The 19,702-nt window shown below is 51.6% G+C and overlaps 2 protein-coding genes across 2 annotated transcripts in view; one reads left to right on the top strand and one right to left on the bottom strand.

Annotated features, from left to right (window-relative positions):
• Tnip1 (TNFAIP3 interacting protein 1) overlaps positions 1–9,577 on the top strand; it is a 40,496-nt gene extending 30,919 nt beyond the window's left edge. Inside the window, 7 exon segments of the mRNA XM_032912434.1 lie at positions 3,209–3,337; positions 5,128–5,259; positions 5,720–5,845; positions 6,309–6,374; positions 6,638–6,829; positions 7,663–7,753; positions 8,868–9,577. Of these exon segments, the coding sequence (XP_032768325.1) occupies positions 3,209–3,337; positions 5,128–5,259; positions 5,720–5,845; positions 6,309–6,374; positions 6,638–6,829; positions 7,663–7,753; positions 8,868–8,899 (768 nt within the window). The 3' untranslated portion in view covers positions 8,900–9,577.
• Positions 9,578–9,930: 353 nt separating this feature from the next.
• On the bottom strand, positions 9,931–18,028 carry Gpx3 (glutathione peroxidase 3). Its single transcript, XM_032912589.1, has 5 exons — positions 17,791–18,028; positions 13,196–13,349; positions 11,665–11,782; positions 11,189–11,288; positions 9,931–10,877 (listed from the first exon to the last, which is right to left on the bottom strand). The coding sequence occupies exons 1-5, from the start codon at positions 17,941–17,943 to the stop codon at positions 10,656–10,658; spliced, it is 747 nt and encodes a 248-aa protein (XP_032768480.1). The 5' UTR covers positions 17,944–18,028; the 3' UTR covers positions 9,931–10,655.
• Positions 18,029–19,702: the final 1,674 nt, after the last annotated feature.

The following is a 19,702-nucleotide window of genomic DNA, read 5'->3' as shown; positions in this document are numbered from 1 at the left end:
CAGACATACGAAAGGGGCATAGTAGGCTCACACCTGTAATCCCAGCACTCAGGAGACTGAGGCAGGAGAATAGGGAGTTAGCATGTGATGCCTGAGCTGTATATATATAGCTGTATATATAGCAAGACCTTGCTGGAGCTGGCATTCAGTTGGTAAAGTGCTTGTCTAGTAGGCTTGAGGCCCTGGATTCAATCCTTTGGGCTTCATAAACCAGGCACCGGAGTATGTAGAGCGAAGTGAAGAAGTTCAGGGCTATCCTCGGCTGCATAGTGAGTTTGAAGCCAGCCTGGGCTACATAGGAGGTTGTCAAAGTAAAGTAAAAAGCCGCTGTGTCCTAAAACAGAAAGGTAAAAGCAGGCCTCAATGGGGTGAGGTACTGACTCAGAGTTCAGTTGTAAAGGGCCTAAAACAGAAGGAATTAGTTTATCCAGTCACCTCTGCCTGCCCCAAGCACTGCACTAGATAGAATCAGGGACACCAGTCAGCCTGCCCTGGTTGGAGAAGAGATGCTGAGTGACCAGGCAGAGGTTCATAAGTTAAAGTGTGTTCTACAACCAAGAAGGGTCAGAGATCAGAGACTAAGCAGAAGGGACCTCATTTTGGTTGTGCTCTGGAGTAATGCTCTTAAGAAAAAAAAAGTGGCCTCTGCTTTGTCATGTGTGACCGGTACCAGCCATGGCCCTCCCGACTCCTGAAGCAGCTGACAGAAAGACCACCTCACTCCCGACCCTTGGGGTTCTAGTGACATTACTACTTCTTTCTTGTCATGGGAGCTGCACGAGGCTGCTTTGCCTAGCTTTAAAGCAGATCTTTTCCACACAGATTGCATCTCAGAGACCCTTACGTCAGCATGTGATGCCCAGCCTTATCCAAGCACAGCCTCTGTCTGTGTCTCCCCCATTCCCTGGAGGATGGGCAGCAGAGACACTGCACTTCTCAGTATTCCAGCACTCCAGCATGGCGCTCACAGCGAGAGTCCTGATCTGTGGTCTCTCTTCCTCACGCCTGTCTACAAGGGAGACAAATCCTAGACCCTGACAGTTCTGTCCTCTCCACTGGCTAAGGCTGCCCTTGCAGATGGGAACTCTGTGATCAAGAACATTCTTTGTAGGTTGGGGATTTAGCTCAGTGGGAGAGCACTTGCCCAGCAAGCGCAAGGCCCTGGGTTTGGTCCCCAGCCCCGAAAAAAAAAAAAAAAAAAAAAAAAAAAAAAAAAAAAAAAGAACATTCTTTGTTCTCCAGTCTTAAGCAGAAGCTAGGACGTCACCCATTTGTCCTGGCCCAGGCTGCCCTGAGCCACCTCGGAGTAGAAACCACTCCCCCACTGGTGTGTAGAATATTGACTAAAGGTCACAAGGAAGGGATGAGCACTGACCCGCCTCGGTCAGTCCCCTGATCCACGTGGCACACTGCAGATGAACTAACACTTCCCTGGAATTCTTCCCCACCCCCACTCCCCCAGACCCCAGTCCTCTGAAGGGTAACTTCAACTGAAACTTTTTTTAAGATTTATTTCTTTTATGTGTATGAGTATTTTGCCTTCATGTATGTATGTATGTATGTATGTATGTATGTATGTATGTATGTATGTATGTATGTATACTGAATGCCTGGTCCCAGAAGAGGGCATCAGATCCTGTGGAACTGGAGTTTTGGATGTTTGTGACCTACCATGTTAGTGCTAAGAATTGAACTCGGGCTCTCTTCAAGAGCAACAAGTGCTTTTAAAACTATTGCGCCATCTCCAACTCTCAGACCTTTTAACATGTCTTCTGACCATACGGTTTTATGGTTTTTTTTAGATATGCATGCCCCTAATGCTACACTGCTATCCATTGTTTTAATTTTTATTTATTTTTGAGGCAGGTGCCTAGGCTGGCCTGGAACTCACTATGTAGATCAGGCTGGGCTCTCAACTCAGAAGTCCACCTGACCCCACCTCCAGACTGTGAGGATTAGAGGTGTTGGCCACCACTCTCAGCCCAGCCACTGTTTTAACCTCCACCTAGCTCAGATTCATGGCTTAAGCCTACAGCCCTGGTTCCTTGGAAGGCTGAGGCAGGAGGGTCAGCAAGGCTCAGGGCCTCCCTGGGCTACAGGATGAGTTAAAGCTAGCTTGGGTAATTTAGTAAGAGTGGGGACTGGGGGTTGGGGATTTAGCTCAGTGGTAGAGCGCTTGCCTAGGAAGCGCAAGGCCCTGGGTTTGGTCCCCAGCTCCGAAAAAAAGAACCAAAAAAAAAGTGGGGACTGAGGGGTTGGAGCCATAGCTCAGTGATAGGACAGTTACCTAGCATGTGTGACACTCAGTCCCTGGAAAAGTACATAAGCCACTCTGTGGCCTGGTGAATGGCATTTGATGCTTTTAGCACTGCTGCCCAGTTTGATTTCCAGTCAGCGACATGGCTCAGAGGATAAAAGTACTTGCTGCCAAGCCTGATTCTTGATCCTGGGACCCACATGGTAGAAGGAGAGAACCAAGTCTTACAAGTTGTCATCTGACACACAGACAATAAATAAATAAAAGAACGTAAAAAGCAAAGAAACTCTTCTTTGCAGAGAATGGAATGGAAATGGAAGCCTTAAATTCTGCTCCCTGTGTGGTCTCCAGGAAGTCACCACACACAGTGGATTCTCACTGAGCCAGGGGGCTCACTTGGTGCTGCTTCGCCATTCCAGCTGCAGCCGTGTGGTGCAGAAGCCTGGAAGTGTCCACCCCTCAGCTGTGTGACCTTTTACTCTGTGTGCTTCTCTGGAGAGCCTTCTGTCCCGCTTACCCTTTGAGCATGGTCTTTTCTATGCTCAGATATCTGAGGTCCTTAAGAGACTATGGTATTCTCCACTCTTCTGAGAGGATTTCACACAGACAACATTTACTCAGTTTTGGACTCGGCTCTCATGAGGTCCCTTTGTGACTTTCGTTAAGATCTGATTATCCCCAATATTGAGGAAGTTTACTTAAGAGGGCCTGTGTGGAGCCCAGGGTCTCTGGCAATCAGTGAGGGAGCTGGCATCAGAGTTGAGGGCCTTGTGCACTACCAGTAGTGGAAGAGATGGATATACAGACTCGGAAAGACAGCAGCGTCTTCCCAGGTCATTTGCAGACGAGTGCTATGAGATGGCTGCCGAGAAGGAGGGAAAGCCAGGGCATGGCTCAGGCAGTCCAGGCCTCCAGGAGTGTCCCTGTTTACCAGCCTTGCACTCTCTGCAGACTGACAAGGAACAGCTGACAACAGAGGCCAAGGAACTTCGCCAGAAGGTCAAGTACCTGCAGGATCAGCTGAGCCCACTCATGAGGCAACGAGAGTACCAGGAAAAGGAGATCCAGCGGCTCAATAAGGTGGGCACTAGGACCCCTCCCCCAGATGGGGAAGGCTACTATGAACTCAGCTGCAGGGCCTACCCAGCTGCTGTCACCTCCAGCTCAAGAGATGTGACACCTGCTGAGGGGCTAGAGGCACCATTCCTGTCTTCCCTGCCTCCAAACACTCTGAGTGACCCAGCCCCAGGAGGAGTTGGACTCACTCCTGCTTCCCCTGTGGCCTTTGTACAGGTGCCCCCCTCTGAGGCCCCACTGTCCCCTGGCAGTACCTAGTCTACCCAAGCTTGAATATCACTTGCTCAGCAAAGCCACCCCTGGATCTCTTTTTGATGGCCCCATTCTGTGGTCCTGGGGTAGCAATAGTTTTTTCTCTCTCTTGCTAATAGGCTGTGTTCGTGTTCTCTCTCTCTCTCTCTCTCTCTCTCTCTCTCTCTCTCTCTCTCTCTCTCTCTCTTCCTCCCTCACCCCCCTTGAAGACAGTGCAAGAGACCTATCACTAAGAGTCCCTGGTGTCTAGGGGCTAAAGTCCAGGTGGTGGTGAATGGCCATCTCTGAGATGGTCAGAGTCAGAGCTGTAAAGTATCATGTGACCAGGGTTGGTGGAAACCACTGAAGGGAATCTCAGAAAGTGGGAGCATTTTGTAGACAAGGAAAGAAAGTAACAAGAGGACACTTTGTCTTTCTTTTTTGTTTGTTTGCTTAGCTGGGTTTCTTTTTGTGTTTTGGTTTTGTTTTGTTTGTTTGTTTGTTTGTTTTTGAGAGGGTTTTTCTGTGTAGCCCTGGCTGGCCTGGAACTCCTTGTAGACCAGGCTGCTTCTGCGTCCTTAGTGTTGGGATTAAAGGTGGGCACCACTACTACCCAGTTCCTCCCCACCCCACTCCCAGCGCTGGCTGTGGCTGATAGGCAGGGTTGGTTGGTAAAGTAAACTAAGTGGGGTTCGGGTTCATGTGACGAGAGACAAGATGGGGACTGAGGGTCACAGCAGAAGCTGTCGGAGAATGCAGCTTCTCTCAGAAAGCTGGGCTTCTTTCTAGGTCTCGGGTATGAGGAATTGAGCCAGGCCCGTCAAGAGGTCTTTGTACATGAAGATCTCGGGTTAGCCTGCAGGTTAAGAACACAGGTGGAATCCTTGTGTTCACTCATTAGCTGTGTGACCTCAGCCATCTCCATTAGCGTTTTTGTTGCTGTGGTAAATTACCATGACCAAAAGCAACTTGGGGAGGAGAGGGTTTATTTCAGTTTATGACTTCAGGTCCCAGCCCATCACTGAGGGCAGACAAGGCAGGAACCTGCCAAGGAGCCATGGAGTAATACTGCTTAGAGACCTGCTCTCACAGCTGTCTCAGCCTGCTTTCTTACACACTCCAGGACTACCAGCTTGGGGGGTTGGGGGGGAGCCTTCCCACACCAGTCACTAAGCAAGAAAATGCCCCAAAGGCTTGCCTATCGGCCAGTTTGGTTGGGGCATTTTCTCAACTGAGGTTCCTCTTCTCAAATGATTCTGGCTTGTGTCCAGTTGACAAAACAAAAACAAATAAACAAGCCAGGACACTGAGTCACAGTGGGTCTCTTGTCCTCAATTTTCAAGTGGGTAAAATGGGCATGAGGTTTTAGCCTCTATCCTGCGGGAGGATGAAGAGACTTCAATGCAGTGGCCCATTCAGTGCGGTAATGAGTAAGACTGGTTAAGGACCACTGCTGCTGGGGTTACAGTATCGTCAGAAGGGCTCTCTTGGAGTGCTCTTCAGATGGGTCTGACTTCCAGGGATTCCTGCTGATGATCCTGTCTCTTCTTTCCTGACTCCAGGCCCTGGAGGAGGCCCTCAGCATCCAGGCCTCTCCGTCATCCCCACCTGCAGCTTTTGGGAGCCCAGAAGGGGTCGGGGGCCATCTGAGGAAGCAGGAACTGGTGACGCAGAATGAGCTATTGAAACAGCAGGTGAGGCCCCAAGAACTGGTGTGTCCCCGGGAGCCACTGGCCTTCCGTGTGCTAGCGCTGCTCTCTGTTCTCTGTGGACTTTTAAAACATTATTATTATGTAAACAGCATCTGCCTGCATGTATGCCTGCCAGCCAGAAGAGGGCATCAGGTCCCATTACAGATGGTTGTGAGCCATCAAGTGGTTGCTGGGAATTGAACGCAGAACCTCTGGAAGGGCAGGCAGTGTTCTTGACTTCTAAGCAATCTCTCCAGCCCATGTTTTTACTTTTTCATTGTAAGCCAATAATTCCTTTGTTCACATGAAATCTTTTCTCGAAGGCTAGAGTATGAAACAAAAGAAAATGGAATTATTCTGGTAAAGTTGGATTTCCCCCACAGCCCAGTGCAAAACATGGATTCAGGGCCTAAGCGTGAAGTCTAGCAGACTACCATATCCCTCATCTCCCCATCTCCTCCAGGTAAAGATCTTTGAAGAGGACTTCCAGAGGGAACGGAGTGACCGTGAGCGCATGAACGAAGAGAAGGAGGAGCTGAAGAAGCAGGTGGAGAAGCTGCAGGCCCAGGTCACCCTGACCACTGCCCAGGTGAGAGCCCTGTGCTGGCCTTGTGGGGTTAGAGGGTCCTGGGAATTTGCTGGACTGCATCCAGCTCTACTGCCCCAGCTCTCTCTTGACCTCTGCCAGTGCCTTGTCCTATGAACTCTGTATAATGTTGAGGTCTAGCTAAGGTGTTTCGGCTCTGACTCACCATCAGTGTTGATGCGAAGTTGAGTGTCACTGTATCCCATAGTAGATAAGCTTGGGGAGTAAAGTTAATAAGAGTAGAATGCAAAGGTATTAGCGAGAAGGCACGTATCAGCCCTCCTGACCTGTATTCAGGCCATCCAGGAAGAGCAGGGGCCCCCAGAGATAACAGCACAGCTTCTGCTGTGCCCCTCAGTCCCCTTCCTGCGACTTCCCAAGCTTGAGTGGTGCCCTGGGCCTCAACCGTCTGTCAGAGTTTGCTTTGGTTTTTCATCAATGGTGAGGCCTCTCCTTCCTCTTCCAGCTCAGAACACTCAAAGAGGAGGAGAAGGCCAAGGAAGCCCTCAAACAACAGAAGAGGAAGGCAAAGGTAAGCAGCTGGAGGGGTGGGCGGCGTGCACCCCGACCACCTTCAGGGGCATGTGTGTGTGAGCGTGCGCGTGCGTGTGCGTGCGTGCGCGTGATCGCTGGCATGAGTGCCAACAGAGGAGTCCTCTATGACCAGGGTCCCCAGGCCTCTGCCTGTGTCCCAGCCCACCTTGCCTTCTGAGAGCTAAGGTTCCGGCTACAGGGCAACGAGTGGGTACCACTGGGGGCTGGCAGACCAGAGGCAGATACGAGTTTTTCTTGCAGGCCTCAGGAGAGCGCTACCATGTGGAACCCCACCCTGAGCACCTTTGTGGCGCCTATCCCTATGCCTACCCACCCATGCCAGCCATGGTACCTCACCATGCATACAAGGACTGGTCCCAGATCCGATACCCTCCACCCCCTGTGCCCATGGAGCACCCGCCCCCCCACCCCAACTCTCGCCTCTTCCATCTGGTGAGTCCTGTGTCCTCCTTTCTTCAGATTCTGACTAGAGAGTGGGTAACAAACTGCTGTCTGGTGGTTTCTGAGACAGGGTGGCTGTGGGCAGGGATATAGGCCTGGCCCTGGGATGCTCTCCTTGGGGTCAAGACTTTGCAGTCCCTAGCTGCTCAGTACCACAGGTGTCAAAGGGAGGCCTGGTAGGAGTGCAGAGTTCTTCTCCTTTCCCTATATTTCTCTCTCACTCCTGAGAGCTATTGTCCCCTGCCCTTCTGCAGTCTTTCTAACAGCCCCACTTCAGATGTGCCCAGCTCTTCCTTCAGTGGGTACGGGCGCCTCCTGTCTCTTAGACCTTCTCCCCTACACACACGTTCAAACATGGGTGTGGATGCTGTGTGTAGATTAGGACGTGGTGGCTCATGCCGGTAACCTCAGCACAGCTGAGGGAAGATGATTGTCTACAAGTTTGAACTGTAGATGGAGACTCCATCTCAGAAAACAAAAGAGGGAAGTAGGCATAGACTGGGAGGCTACACTTGGCCACTTTGCTTAACTGAATGAGATACAGCCCTTAGGGTTTGGCACTTTGCTTCTGTGCATTTAGTTCTATTCTGGCTGTGGCTCTGGAACGTGGCTGTGGATTCTTTCTTTTTCCTTTAGTTTGTTTGTTTGTTTGTTTTCTGAGACAGTTTTTCTATACAGCTCTGACTGACCTGGAACTCACTTAGTAGATTGGGCTGACCAAATCGGAAATCTGCCTGCCTCTGCTTCCAGAGTTCTGGGACCAAAGGCGTGTGACACCATGCCTGGCTCAGTTGTGGATTCTTAAAACACCCATCTTGTTGCAGCCAGAGTACACCTGGCGTCCACCCTGTGCAGGAATTCGGAATCAGAGCTCTCAAGTGATGGACCCGCCCCCAGACAGGCCTGCAGAGCCAGGTGAGCGTGGGTTCCCCTGGGAGAGAGGACTTTTACCTGACAGCATTGACTCAGAACTTCCAAGGTTTCAGCCCTTTGGTGGTATTGCCTCTCATAGTAGGGTATGTAGTGGAGTAGGTCTGTTCTCTAGGAAACAAGGAAGCATCCCCTTCAAGGTACTGTACTTGCCAGTGACTTTGGTTTACCCTTAGGACCTGACCACTTAACTCTTTTAACGTGGGAACCCTGTGAGCTAGCTGGTCACTACGCTCTTAAATGCCTCCCTTGGAAAACATTCAAAGCCCTGTAGTTGGTGGTGGTGCATGCTTTTAATCCCAGTGCTCAGGAGGCAGAGACAGGCGGATCTCTAAGTTTGAACCCAGCCTGGTCTACAGAGTGAGTTCCAGGACAGTCAGGGCTACACAGAGAAACCCTGTTTCAGAACAAAACATTTAAGATCCAAGTAGTGTAGATTCCTTAGATGTTTGAAAACAATAGCATGGCCAGATTGGAACTTCAGGAAACTCCCTCCATCTGGCCACAGTCTGGAGCTGCAAGCTTGTCAGAGGCTTGCGTCCTTACTCCCTGCAGGAAGCCTGCGGGACTCTGGAAATACCATCTTGAGAAGTGGATGAGTAGGTACAACAGAGGACGTTTCCCCAGAGGGTCTCTGAAGACCTTTGGGGCTGTCTTAGTGAGTGGCAGAGGAAGGCTTGCTAGACGGGCCTGACCCCTTTCCCAGTACTTAATTTTGGGATTTGGAGACTGACAGACTGAGTTCAGGTCTCAGCTCCAGAACATTATAAATCTGGAACTGGGGATGGTTTTTGTACCTCTTTGTCCTAGCTTCCTCCTCTGTCACAGGGGGTAACGAATGACCTCCTCCTCAGGGCTGGGTACAGTTGCATGATGAGTGTCCTAGACACACAGCCTGGTACTCAGTAGCATACAGTGACTAGCTGTGGATACAGTGGTGGGGAGGCCTGAATTAGCATCCCTGGGAGACTGTGAGACTGACCAGACCACATGATCTTGAAGCTTCAAAACTTTTGTTTATTTAGAGTCTGCAGACAATGACTGTGATGGGCCCCAGTGAGACTGCAGTGGGTCACTTGGTTCCACCTTCATCTTTCAGAGCCAGCTGACCTCAGATTGCCAAAAGTGTAAAGGCCATGTGCATGTTCAGTGTGACCCAAGCCTTGGCAGAACCGAGGCTGGGAGGGGCAGATGGCCCGCATCCCCAGCCAAACTCTAACTGTTTACAAGACTAGGGAGAATCTACCCATGAGGCCTCCACCAGGTTCTTCTGGATGCAACCAGGAGAAACTCAACACCCTGCCTCTTGCCAAGGCCAGGAGGCCTCACCTGGCTTCGACCTGCCATCTGTTGCCGAGGCCACTGGCTTCCATCCTAAGAGTGGGGTGCAACAAGACCCCTTCCTCTCAGAACCTCAAAGACTTGGTTCCAGGCTCTCCAGAGACCACACCCAGTTCGTGTGCATGTGCTGTTTTTGCTTCAAGCTCAGTAGCAGGACCTGCCCTGCACCCCCTGCTCCTTACCCCTCTGTGAGGAATTAGGGAAGAGGGCTTTGTCTCTAGAGCAGAAGAGAACAACGGGATGGCCTGATGCTGTCATGCTCTCCACTGCACCTGTGTCAGCCTCCTGAGAGCCACCATGATCTGGAATGAAGGCCACACCAGCCAGGTCTGCTAAAGGGCCCCAGACTGAAGATGACCTCAGCCCCCACAGTTATGTTTATGGTGCCAGAGGTCTGTATTAAGGTAGCTGCTGTTACTAGGCAGCTGTTTGCACAAATCTTGGACATAAATCCAACTTGAGGATCAACATTTTGTGACTGGTGATTTTTTATGCCCTTGTGGCCATGGTTCTGGTCCTATGTCAGCACCTCTTTCCTGCATAGCCCTGAGAATGCTGCTAGCATGTTAGGGGAACCCAGTTGTGGTGGGAAGATCCTAGGCAAAGGACTGGGGGTAGAAACGACACCCTCTCAGCCCTCAATGCCCTGGGGAAGGTGGGTGAGGACACACTGATGGGAACTGGGTCACAGACTCAGTAGCTGGGCAAAGGCTGCAGTGTGGGCCCCAAAGCACGCCCTGTGTCCGTCTCTTCCTTCACCCTCCCTTGTCTCCATCTCCAATCTCCACTCCACCATTGAGAAAATTTCAAGTAGGCAGAACTGCTGCAGAAAGATGTTTATTGGGCAGATGGGGTGCGAGAGATACCAGAGGACAGAGTGAGAAGATGGCATGTCCTCCAGAGTGGGGAGTGGTGTCCCTGCCTGGGAGCCTAAGCCTGAATGCACTAAGGGCTGGCACCACAGACGGGCTCAGGGGAGGCCCGCCCACAAGGGCTTCGGGCCCCTCCTTCATGGAGACACCACCCCTGACTTGGAGCACATGGCCATCGTGCTCACCGTTGTCCTGGCTCTTCTCAGGAGCACTGTGGGATGGGGTTGGGGACTTAGGAGGGTCCTTCAGGAGGGATGAAGGAGGCTGGTGGCATAGTGAGCCCGGATGTGTCATGTGGGCATGTGGGAGATGCTGGCCCCAAGAATGATGCTCAGGTTTGAGCAGGACCATTGGACTTAGAACTTGTGTTTGCTCTGGGCTCATTTGGAACGGGAAGCTGGAGAAAGTGTGAAGGTGTTGTACCAAACCGTGAGCACAGGTGGTCTGTCCCTGGGTTCCAGGCAGGCAGTGCATGGCACACCCTGGGACAGTTGCCACGTGTGCACAGTGGTACGGACACACCGTTGTGCCAAGCTTGTCTTTTATGTAATAAGGAAGGGAATCTGGGATGTATGTGTAGAATGATTCCTTTTTTGGCTTCCTTCCTGAAGAGCCCCTCCCCAGCCCTTGCATGATGGGCAGGGGATGGGGGTGGGGGTGGGGTGGGGCATCAGTTACTTCCCTCTGGCCCCCAGGGCTGCCTGCCGCCTCATGTAGGACAGGATGTCCATCTTGACGTTGCTGACTGTGGTCCGGTGGTACCAGCGCATAATTGGTATGCCATCTGGCCCCACCAAGAACTTCTCAAAGTTCCAGCGGATGTCATGGATCTTCATGGGTTCCCAAAAGAGGCGGCCAGGTGAGCCCAGGAGTTCCGCAGTGGGAGGGCAGGAGTTCTGGAGCAGGGGTGAGGGGGCATCAGTCTTACTTGAGGTTCCTTCGACCTCCCCTCCCTTCCCTTCCAAGGAGAAAACTGTCTGGCACTGAGGGAAGGGCCCCAGTTTGGGAACAAGAACACTGAACTGTCCACCTGTATGGTGACTGGAAGGTTGTAGGCCCCTGAGATGCCCTGTGGGCCCTGTCTTCTCTCTCCAGTAGGGTGCTGGGACCATGGGTCTGCCAAGCCCTCTCACGGGACCACTAGACCAATGCCAGGGCGCTGGGCCAAGCAGTTAGGGGGAGCTTCCTCCAGATTACCCATTCTCACCTTCAGGAAAGTGTAGAACTTCTGCTCTTTCTCCCCATTCACGTCTCCTTTCTCAAAGAGCTGGAAATTAGGCACAAAGCCCCCACCCGGTCGAACATACCTGGGAGGAATGTACTTGGGTGAGTCTAGAGGAACCACACTAGCTCAGAACTAAGATGGCGGGACTGAGGGGGAGGGGTCTAGGAGTCTCTTATCAAGCTCATGACTTGCGTGGACATACATAGGCCCAGTGTGTATTTGCCATCTGAGCCCCTTCTGTGTACCCACCCCACGTGCCTCTCTACCCTACATGTGCCACCCAGCCAGTTACCCTTAGCCTCCTGTTTCCTATCCCCTCCCCTCATTCCATTAAACCCCAAACTGGGGTGGGGATTGGGGAGCAGAGTGAGTGGCTGACATGGAGACAGTCAACCAATATCTGCAGGCCCTGAGCCTCTGCCCCAAAGAGACCACCATCTCCAGCCTGGAGAACTCACTTGAGACTGGGCAGGATCTCCGAGTTCTCGCCTGGCTCCTGTTTGCCAAATTGGTTGCAAGGGAAGCCCAGAATGACCAGGCCGAATGGGCCAAGTTCTTCTTGTAGTGCATTCAGTTCTTGCCCAGGGAGAGAGAAGAGAACAGATGATGAGCTTGCCTCAACACCCTGTTCCCCAGATGCCCTCCAGACCTCTGGAAACTGAGGCCCGAGGAGGGAGGATTTTCCCAGGTGACCCCGAGAGCCAGTGGCAAGGCTAAGACTTAGGTCCTTTTCTGACTCCAGACTGGGAGCAGTGGAGGTTTGGGAGACAAGTCAGGAATATGCTTCCCACATCAGTCACACGCCCACTGCCTGTGTCAGTGAGCTGAGGTCTCGTATTGGCCCCTGGGCAGAAAGCTGAGGACTCTCTTAGGGTGGTTGGAGGGCAATATTCACATCCCTCTCAACTGGGAATTCAGGACCCAGGAGAGGCCTCGGCCAGCTCACCAGTTCCCTTGGCACCCCTGGAATTAAGGGCAGTACCATCACCCAGCCTGTCTCTTCAGAGATGCACTGTACTGTCCAAGGACTAGACAAAAGCACTGGGCACTGAGCTGTGGAACCACTCCCCCCATCTGCAGATCCAGAAACTCCTGTAGGTGACAGCCAGGTGGCGGGGGTCTACTTGGCCCCAAATTGTTTTGCCCCCGGAGCCATCAAGCTTTGGCCTGATTTGATTGTTCCTTAGGCTTCTGACTGTCCTCACTGAGAGGAAAAGGAGACATGGGCTCCAGTCAGATGCTGGGTTCAGCCATTGCCAGCCTTGGGGTCCTAATTGTTTATACTTGCTGAGCCCAGGCGCCCTTTCCAGAATGAATACAAAGTTAGGCTGAGCTAGTCTGTCTTTAAGTTTGCGTTAGGATGAACTGTTGAGCTGGGCAGTGGTGGCACACGTCTTTCTTTGATCTCAGCATTTAGGAGGCAAGTGGACCTCTGAGTTTGAGGTTGGCTTGGTCTACAGAGCAAGTTTGAGTACAGCCAGGGCTATGCAAAAATTCTGTCATGAAAAAATAAACAACGAAAAAGAATGAACTGTTGGATACTACCGCTCCAGGACCCCTTCCCTCTTCCCCATCAGCTTCCCCCAGAGCTTCAAACTAGCGTGACTCAGTCTCCAGAGTGGAGCCAAGAGATGGGCTCAGATGGATAGGGGTTGGGGGAGAGGAGGCCTTCTCAGCCAGAGCAAGCTACAGCTACCTCTGTCCTCTTACTCCAGTCAGGGGGAGCAAGTAGGCACACAGCCGAGGTGTCTGAGGTAAGCCCTAGGGTGAAGAGAGGTAGCAGAGACTTCCTCGAATCCATCCAAAGACCATCAGACCTCAGGCTTAAATAATTATCTCCAGAAAGTATGAGATACGGTGGAGCCGGGATGCAAACCTTGTTCTGTCCGTCACCACCACCCTTTCCCCCTTGCACCTCATGGGATTAAAGTGTGCCCAAAAGACAGAACTGGCTCCAAATTCAGCAGCAAGGCATGTGGGAGCTCTTACCAAGGTATTGGTCTGTCAGACCTCAGTAGCTGGCTACGTTGACAAAGAGGATGTATTTGCCAGCATACTGCTTAAAAGGAATGTATTCCTCCCCATCGATGGTGAGGGCTCCATACTCGTAGATGGTACCGCTCATACCGCCATGGCAGTCTGTCTGGAAGAGAAGAAGGTGGACACCAGGGAACTATTAGAGTAAACACCTTTAGGACACTTCTCCACCTTCTGGACATGGATGGCTCCCAACAGGGAGAGAGAGCCTTACCCAGGACAACAAAACTGGAACTGGACTAAAACTGAGGTCTCCTAATTCCTCATCTCCCGAACCTGAGACGCTTGAGGACCTAGTAAGCATTTGTAGTAATCAGAGTGCTGTGGAACTCTGAAGTTAGCAACAATCACTTTCGTACTTCATAGGCAGTTGGGCTGGGCTGGTCTAAGAAGCCCAGTTGGATGGCTGCTACAGAAGTCCAGACAAATATGAGGAAGCCTGGGCTCAGTGACTGGGAAGGAGGCTCTGGATAGAAAGGATGTGTCAAGATGTTGAGAATGAGTCAGAGCCTCCCAGTCTGGAAGACTGGAAAGACGAGGCATGAGGAAGCAGGGATGTGGGAACAGGATCCTAGAGTATGGAATGGTTTGTCACGAGTCCTCACTGTGACACCCAGAGTGAAGACACAGTGGGTATTAACCCATACACCCTCCTGTGTCCAGCTGCCACACTACAGGCTACCTCCAGGAGAATAGGGAGGGAGCATAGGACACAGTGTGCCAGAGTATCCAGGTTTGCACCCCAGCCCTGCCACCAGCTCAGTGCTATCTTAACCATTTCTCCTCCCGAGCCGCCCAACACACTGGACCAGCTATTTTTAACTGAAAGAGGCCCGCCCCCCAGCCCCCACCTCACCCCCAACAGGGACAACGAAACTCTAGGGCTACTTTTGAAGTGAGAAGACCTCATGGGAAGGGAAAATCACTCCCTCTTCCCTCTGGTTCTAGAAAACTTGCTGCCAAAGCAAGGTCATCAGCCAGACTGGGTGAAGGAGCCATCCAGGCAGTGGGGCAGGTGCCCCAGTGGGGTGCAGTGGAATGCCTCTGTCACTGCAGGCCTGACTAACCTGATGAGTCTGGCTGCCTTTGCTGGGTCATCCCTGACAGATAACAGCCCTCCTGACTGTGGTGCAAAGTCCCTGCTTTCCAGGAGTCTAAATACTGCAAGTGTTGGACAGAATGCTCAGCTGGACAGCCCTGCCCAAGGCATCTGAAGCCCCAGCTGGGGTCACTTCAACCCTAAAAGGCAAACAGCATCAGACTTGGGGGCATACATCAGTAATGCCAGCATCAGAGGCTGAAGCAGGAGATGGAGCATTTAGGGCTAGCCTGGGCTACATAGGGATACCCTGCCTCAACAAGAACACCACATACAAACAGCAGGATACAATCCCTGCTGCCTCCCTGCGTGTTGCCTCACCTTCATGCCAAGCTGAATCTCAGATGTGGGGAGGAGATCCCAGGGATTGACTGAATAATGGGAACTTTGGAACACTGGTAGGTCCAGCTTCTTCAGATAGTTTTGAGGGAAGGAGACATGAGGAGCCCCTTGATTCTGTTATCTTTACGGGCTACGTGGCCCTGAGGGAACCATTCTAATCCTTTGGGCTTTGGTCTGAGAGGTTAATTCCATTTGCCTCTCCAAGTGTGTTTTTGTTGTTTTGTTTGGCTGTGTGCCCATGCAGTTAATGTGTGGGAGGCAAAGAAGAGAACCGTGAAAATTTCCCTATTATGTCATTACATTGATTTACTTACTTGGGAGAGAATGTCACAGCATGTAGAGATCAAAGGACAACTTGGAAGAGTCAGTGCATTCCTACCTGTGGGTTCCAGGAATCAAACTCAGGCCCTCAAGCTTGGTTATGAGCATCCTCGCCCCCTGAGCCATGTTGCTGGCCCTCTCAGCTTGTGCTCAGTATCTGACTAGGCAGGCAGTGAGCTCCTGGATCTGCCTCTCTCTGCCCCACCATTGTCGGCAGGATGTGGCCATACCTGGCTTTTACATGGATGCTGGGGATTTGAACTCAGGTCCTCTTGCTTCCATAACAATGATTTTGCTCACTGAGTTTGAGAAACTGCTGACAGATTAAAACAGGCTTGGGTCAGCAGAACATAGAGATTATCTGCATGCAGCCAAGGGCCAAAGGCCTGTGAGGGTCATAGTAAGGAGAGGCCTTAATTGTTTGCTAGCTGTCCTACGAAATGCATAGTGACAACTGCCATGCTTTCTATGGAGGGGAGAATGGGACTCACGCTGGGAGCCCAGGCTAGCATGGGTTAGAGGGTGGTCTGTGATGAATGAGCCATCGATTATACGCACCAACTCAGCCCCCACAAAACCTCTGCTTCCTTCCTCTGGGTCCATAGAATCCAAAGCCCTGTTCCTCCACCAAGGAGGCCAGAGAAGAGGACTGAGAGGGAATGAGGTATAAGGGGGTTGGAGGGGGATACACTGAGCCAGGCTTCCTGGTCCATGTCTTCCCTATTCCATCTTCCTACACCCATTGGTGGGATGTCGGGAACATGACAGACAGTTCTGAGAGGTAGGAGACTGCAGCTGGACCCAGCTGGCCTCTGGCAGTGTCTGACCGTCCCTTACCCCCTCAGGATTCCAGCCTGTCAACTCTGAGATGGAGTGGGATTCAGGGCCACTTCAGGCCTTTCAGCCTTGATATCAGCCTGTGGTCCCATGATGCTCTCTGCCTTGTGCAGTCACCTAGAAACCGGCGGTTACTAGGATGCCACGTCAGCAGCTGGTAGTCCACAGCTCTGCAAAGCCTTTTGCAGCTGTAAACTGGACCAGACAGAGGCTTTCCCTGTCACTGCCCCTCCCTTTGAGTGGAGAGGACATCTTTTAGCGGCTGTATCGCATTGGGTCTGCACATGTCCCCTCCCTGTTCCCTTGTCCTGAAGTTGGATCGAGATAAGCAGTTGCATCCCAGAAGCCATAACTATAGCATGTTAACGCCAAGGACCTGGGAGACCAGACAGGCATGCCTGGGCTGTGAGGAGCCACGAGCCAGCCTCGGCTGGTTATGAGATAAGCTCCCACCTCACCCTAAGATTTTTCTAGACTGCTCACTCTTCCCTGTGAACTCACCCATCTCTCCATCATTGCGTGCACATCACAGGGCTATGATGAGTTTCCTGCAGCCTCCTTAGGACAGGGTTCAACTCCCACCCCAAGGAGTTTCCGCTCTAAAATCATGGGGCTAGTGCCCCAGTCCATGTGAACCCCAACCCAACTCCACACCCAAATCTTGAACCCTGTCCTGTCTCTGTCCTAGAAAATCTCTACTGAGCTGGTGATTAGGAACAGGCTGGAGAGAAAACCAAGGCGTTTCAGGTACCCTATCTGTTTAAACTAAGGATCTGAAGAGAGAAAGGGGCTTAAAAACGAACTAACGCCTGGAGAGATGGCTCAGCAGTTAAGAGCACTGACTGCTCTTCCGAGGTCCTGAGTTCAAATTCCCAGCAACCACATGGTGGCTCACAACCATCTATAATGGACGTCTTCTGGTGTGTCTGAAGACAGCTACAGTGTACCCACATACATGAAATGAGTAAATCTTTAAAAAATAGCAATAAACAGGAACCACCCTTGGGGCTCTCTAAGAGGTGGACAGAATCTGGAAACAGCATTGTGGACTTACAAGATCTTAGAAGGAAGACCCAGAGGATTTTAGAAACTCAAACCTAGAGCCTACTCAGTTTTGTGCATGTGCATGCAAACGTGCATGCAGGGGTGCATGGTGAGAGTGAAGTTGGGAGACCACTATCTCTTTTCTTTGGTTCCGTCCATCTCTACTGCTTTCTGCATCCTCACCCTAGGGAAGAGGAGAGCCCAGCACTGGCCTGACCAAGGAGAGAAACATGCCACAGCATCCGCCCTCAGCCTCCCCGATTCTATTCCACCTCAGGGTGCCACAGCTGGACTAGTATAGACGAAGAATGCTTCCTGGCCTGGGTTGGCTTCTCTGGCTACAGTGTCTGCTCCATGCGAGGCAGGCCAGTAAGCTGTGAATAGAGAGGGCGAGTGGAGGGTTCCATAGCCTTCCAGCCATCCTCTCCAGCTAAGCCCTGCTGATGGAGAAACTGAGGCCCCCAAAAGGGATGCGCCTCCAAGTCAAATTCTTCCTGTCACAAATCTGCCTGGATGAGTGAAGAGGCTTTCAGCCCGCCCTCCCGCCCCGCAGTGATTTTTTTAGGAGTGTGGCCACCAGATGCACTCTCCTGATTGTGTGTGGGTGTGGGGGGGAAGCCCACGCCTTCTCCCCAAAACCACTGAGTGGGACAGTCAATCCCAGCTATCTGGATGTGGCAACGCGACCCCGAGATGACGTGGAAGAGAATGTATGAACTCGGGGAAGACTGTCCTCCTGAGTTCGTACTGCCCTCTGATGCACACGGGTCTGCGTTGGAAGGGTGCAGAGACCGAGGGTCACAAGTGGGGTCCCCGGTGCCTCTGGGAAAGCAGTGGCTCTCCCAGTCGCGCAGTGGACACCTGTGTGCAATGGACTACTCTTGAGCCCTGGAGGTTCACTCACCTTGGACTTCTCTTGTCCCCGGCCCGGCGGAACAAATCCGGCCAGGAGCAGGGACAGGAGGCAGGATGCCCGGAGGATCCGGGCCATGGCGGGCTGGGGCGCGTCTTGGGGTGGCCACCGTCCGTCTGAGGTGTCCGAAGCGCTCAGCCACATTTCAAGCCCTCCACTGTGGCCAATCCGCAGCCAGGCCGGAGGCTTCCTAGCCAATAGTAACGCGGTTAGGATTTAAAGGGCAAGACATTCCCGCCCCTTTTTTCCTCCCTCTCCCCAGACCCGAGGCGACAGTGACACAAGCTTAGGAGGGAGAGAAGGGAGTCAGCTGCCGGGGAAGAGCAGGAGATGGGCGCGGCCAGGGTTCTAGACAATACCCAGGACGCAGCTTTTTTTCCTCTAGCTCTGAAAAACCTAGGGCCCTGAGGACTTAAAAGAACATAGAACCCATTAGTGCAAAAGAAGCAGTTTGTGAGCCAGGTGTAGAGGCTCACGCCTGTAATCCCAGAATCCAAAAAGCTGAAGCAGGAAGATTGCATAGGATCAGTGCAATCTGTGTAGCCTTAGTTACAGGCTGAGACCCTGCATCAACTGGGGAATGTAGCTTAGTGGTACAACACTTGACCAGCACGCATGAGGTCATAGGTTTAGTCAACCCCAGCATTGGCAAAACAGGGGAATCTGTGAATATGGTGGCTTTTAAATTCAACCTCCTGGGGTTGGGGATTTAGCTCAGCGGTAGAGCGCTTGCCTAGCAAGCGGTTCGGTCCCCAGCTCCGGGAAAAAAAAAAAAAAAAAAAGAAAAAATCCAATCTAAATTCAACCTCCTCCTTGGTTAAGTTATGAATGACAGTTCAGGTGAGTAGAGACCAGAAAACACACACACACACACACACACACACACACACACACACACACTTTTTTTTTAAATTAGCACATAAAAACTATGTGTCTATCTCTGTGGTCTTAAGCTCATTATTTTCCCTCTCTGAACCTCAGTTTCCCCAGCTGTAACATTGGGATTGGTTAATGAGCTCCACGGCCTTCCAGGCTCTGGCTGAACGATGTTCTTCTAAATGGTAGGCCTAGTCCAGGAGTCTCTTGAGGGTAAACAACAGGTGTTTAATATTTGTTGAATCAATCATTAAATCATTAAATTAGTTTGTGCTTTCATGGAAGATCATCTCTAGATTGAGGGCTTTCAGGCTTCATCCAGTCTGCAATAAGGAACTGGTGCTTCCCGTCCTGCTACTATAGTGGGAAGACGTTAGGACAGTCCTGGGCTGCACAGCAGAACCACTGTGTTGCACTCTCTAAGGCCTCTTCCCTCACACACATTGCTGTTGCAGAAGGAATTCTAAGGCACCTGACCCCAGTCTTGGTCATGTGAGCCCTAGGATTAGGTGCCTTCTAGAAAGTTCCTGACTCAGAAATGTTTTGAGGTACCACCCTTTCACTATGATTCAGGAAGTTAATGTGACCCGTGGAATTTGGAATTTTCTGCATTCTTAAGGCCTTGCCCCACCGTGGGGCTGGTGAAACAGCTCAGCAGGTAAGAGCTCTCACAAGGCTGTGCAGTAAAACAGTTCGCAAACTGATAACTTGAGTTTAATCTCCGGAACCAAGGGTGGAAGGAAGGAACTGGTTTCTGAAAGTTGACCTCCAGCCTCCAGCGTGACAATAATAAATAAACAAACTCACTGTGTTGAAGTAGAAAGCACCAGGAAAGCCCTTATAGCATGGAGACAACGTGACGGGCTGACACAGCAAGTTCTCAATTGATGTCACTATTCTAAAACCTTAAGTCCCTGAGGCCGAGCATCATTTGAGCCCTTTACGAGAATTCCTGCAGCAAATCTGTGACAGATAACGTCCAGAATCCAGTCTCTGGTCCGTGTTGTTCTGTTACCCTTTGCCCTGG

Source organism: Rattus rattus, chromosome 9, assembly GCF_011064425.1.
Source record: "Rattus rattus isolate New Zealand chromosome 9, Rrattus_CSIRO_v1, whole genome shotgun sequence".
Lineage (NCBI taxonomy): Eukaryota > Metazoa > Chordata > Mammalia > Rodentia > Muridae > Rattus > Rattus rattus.
This window is presented reverse-complemented; position numbering and strand designations above follow the sequence as displayed.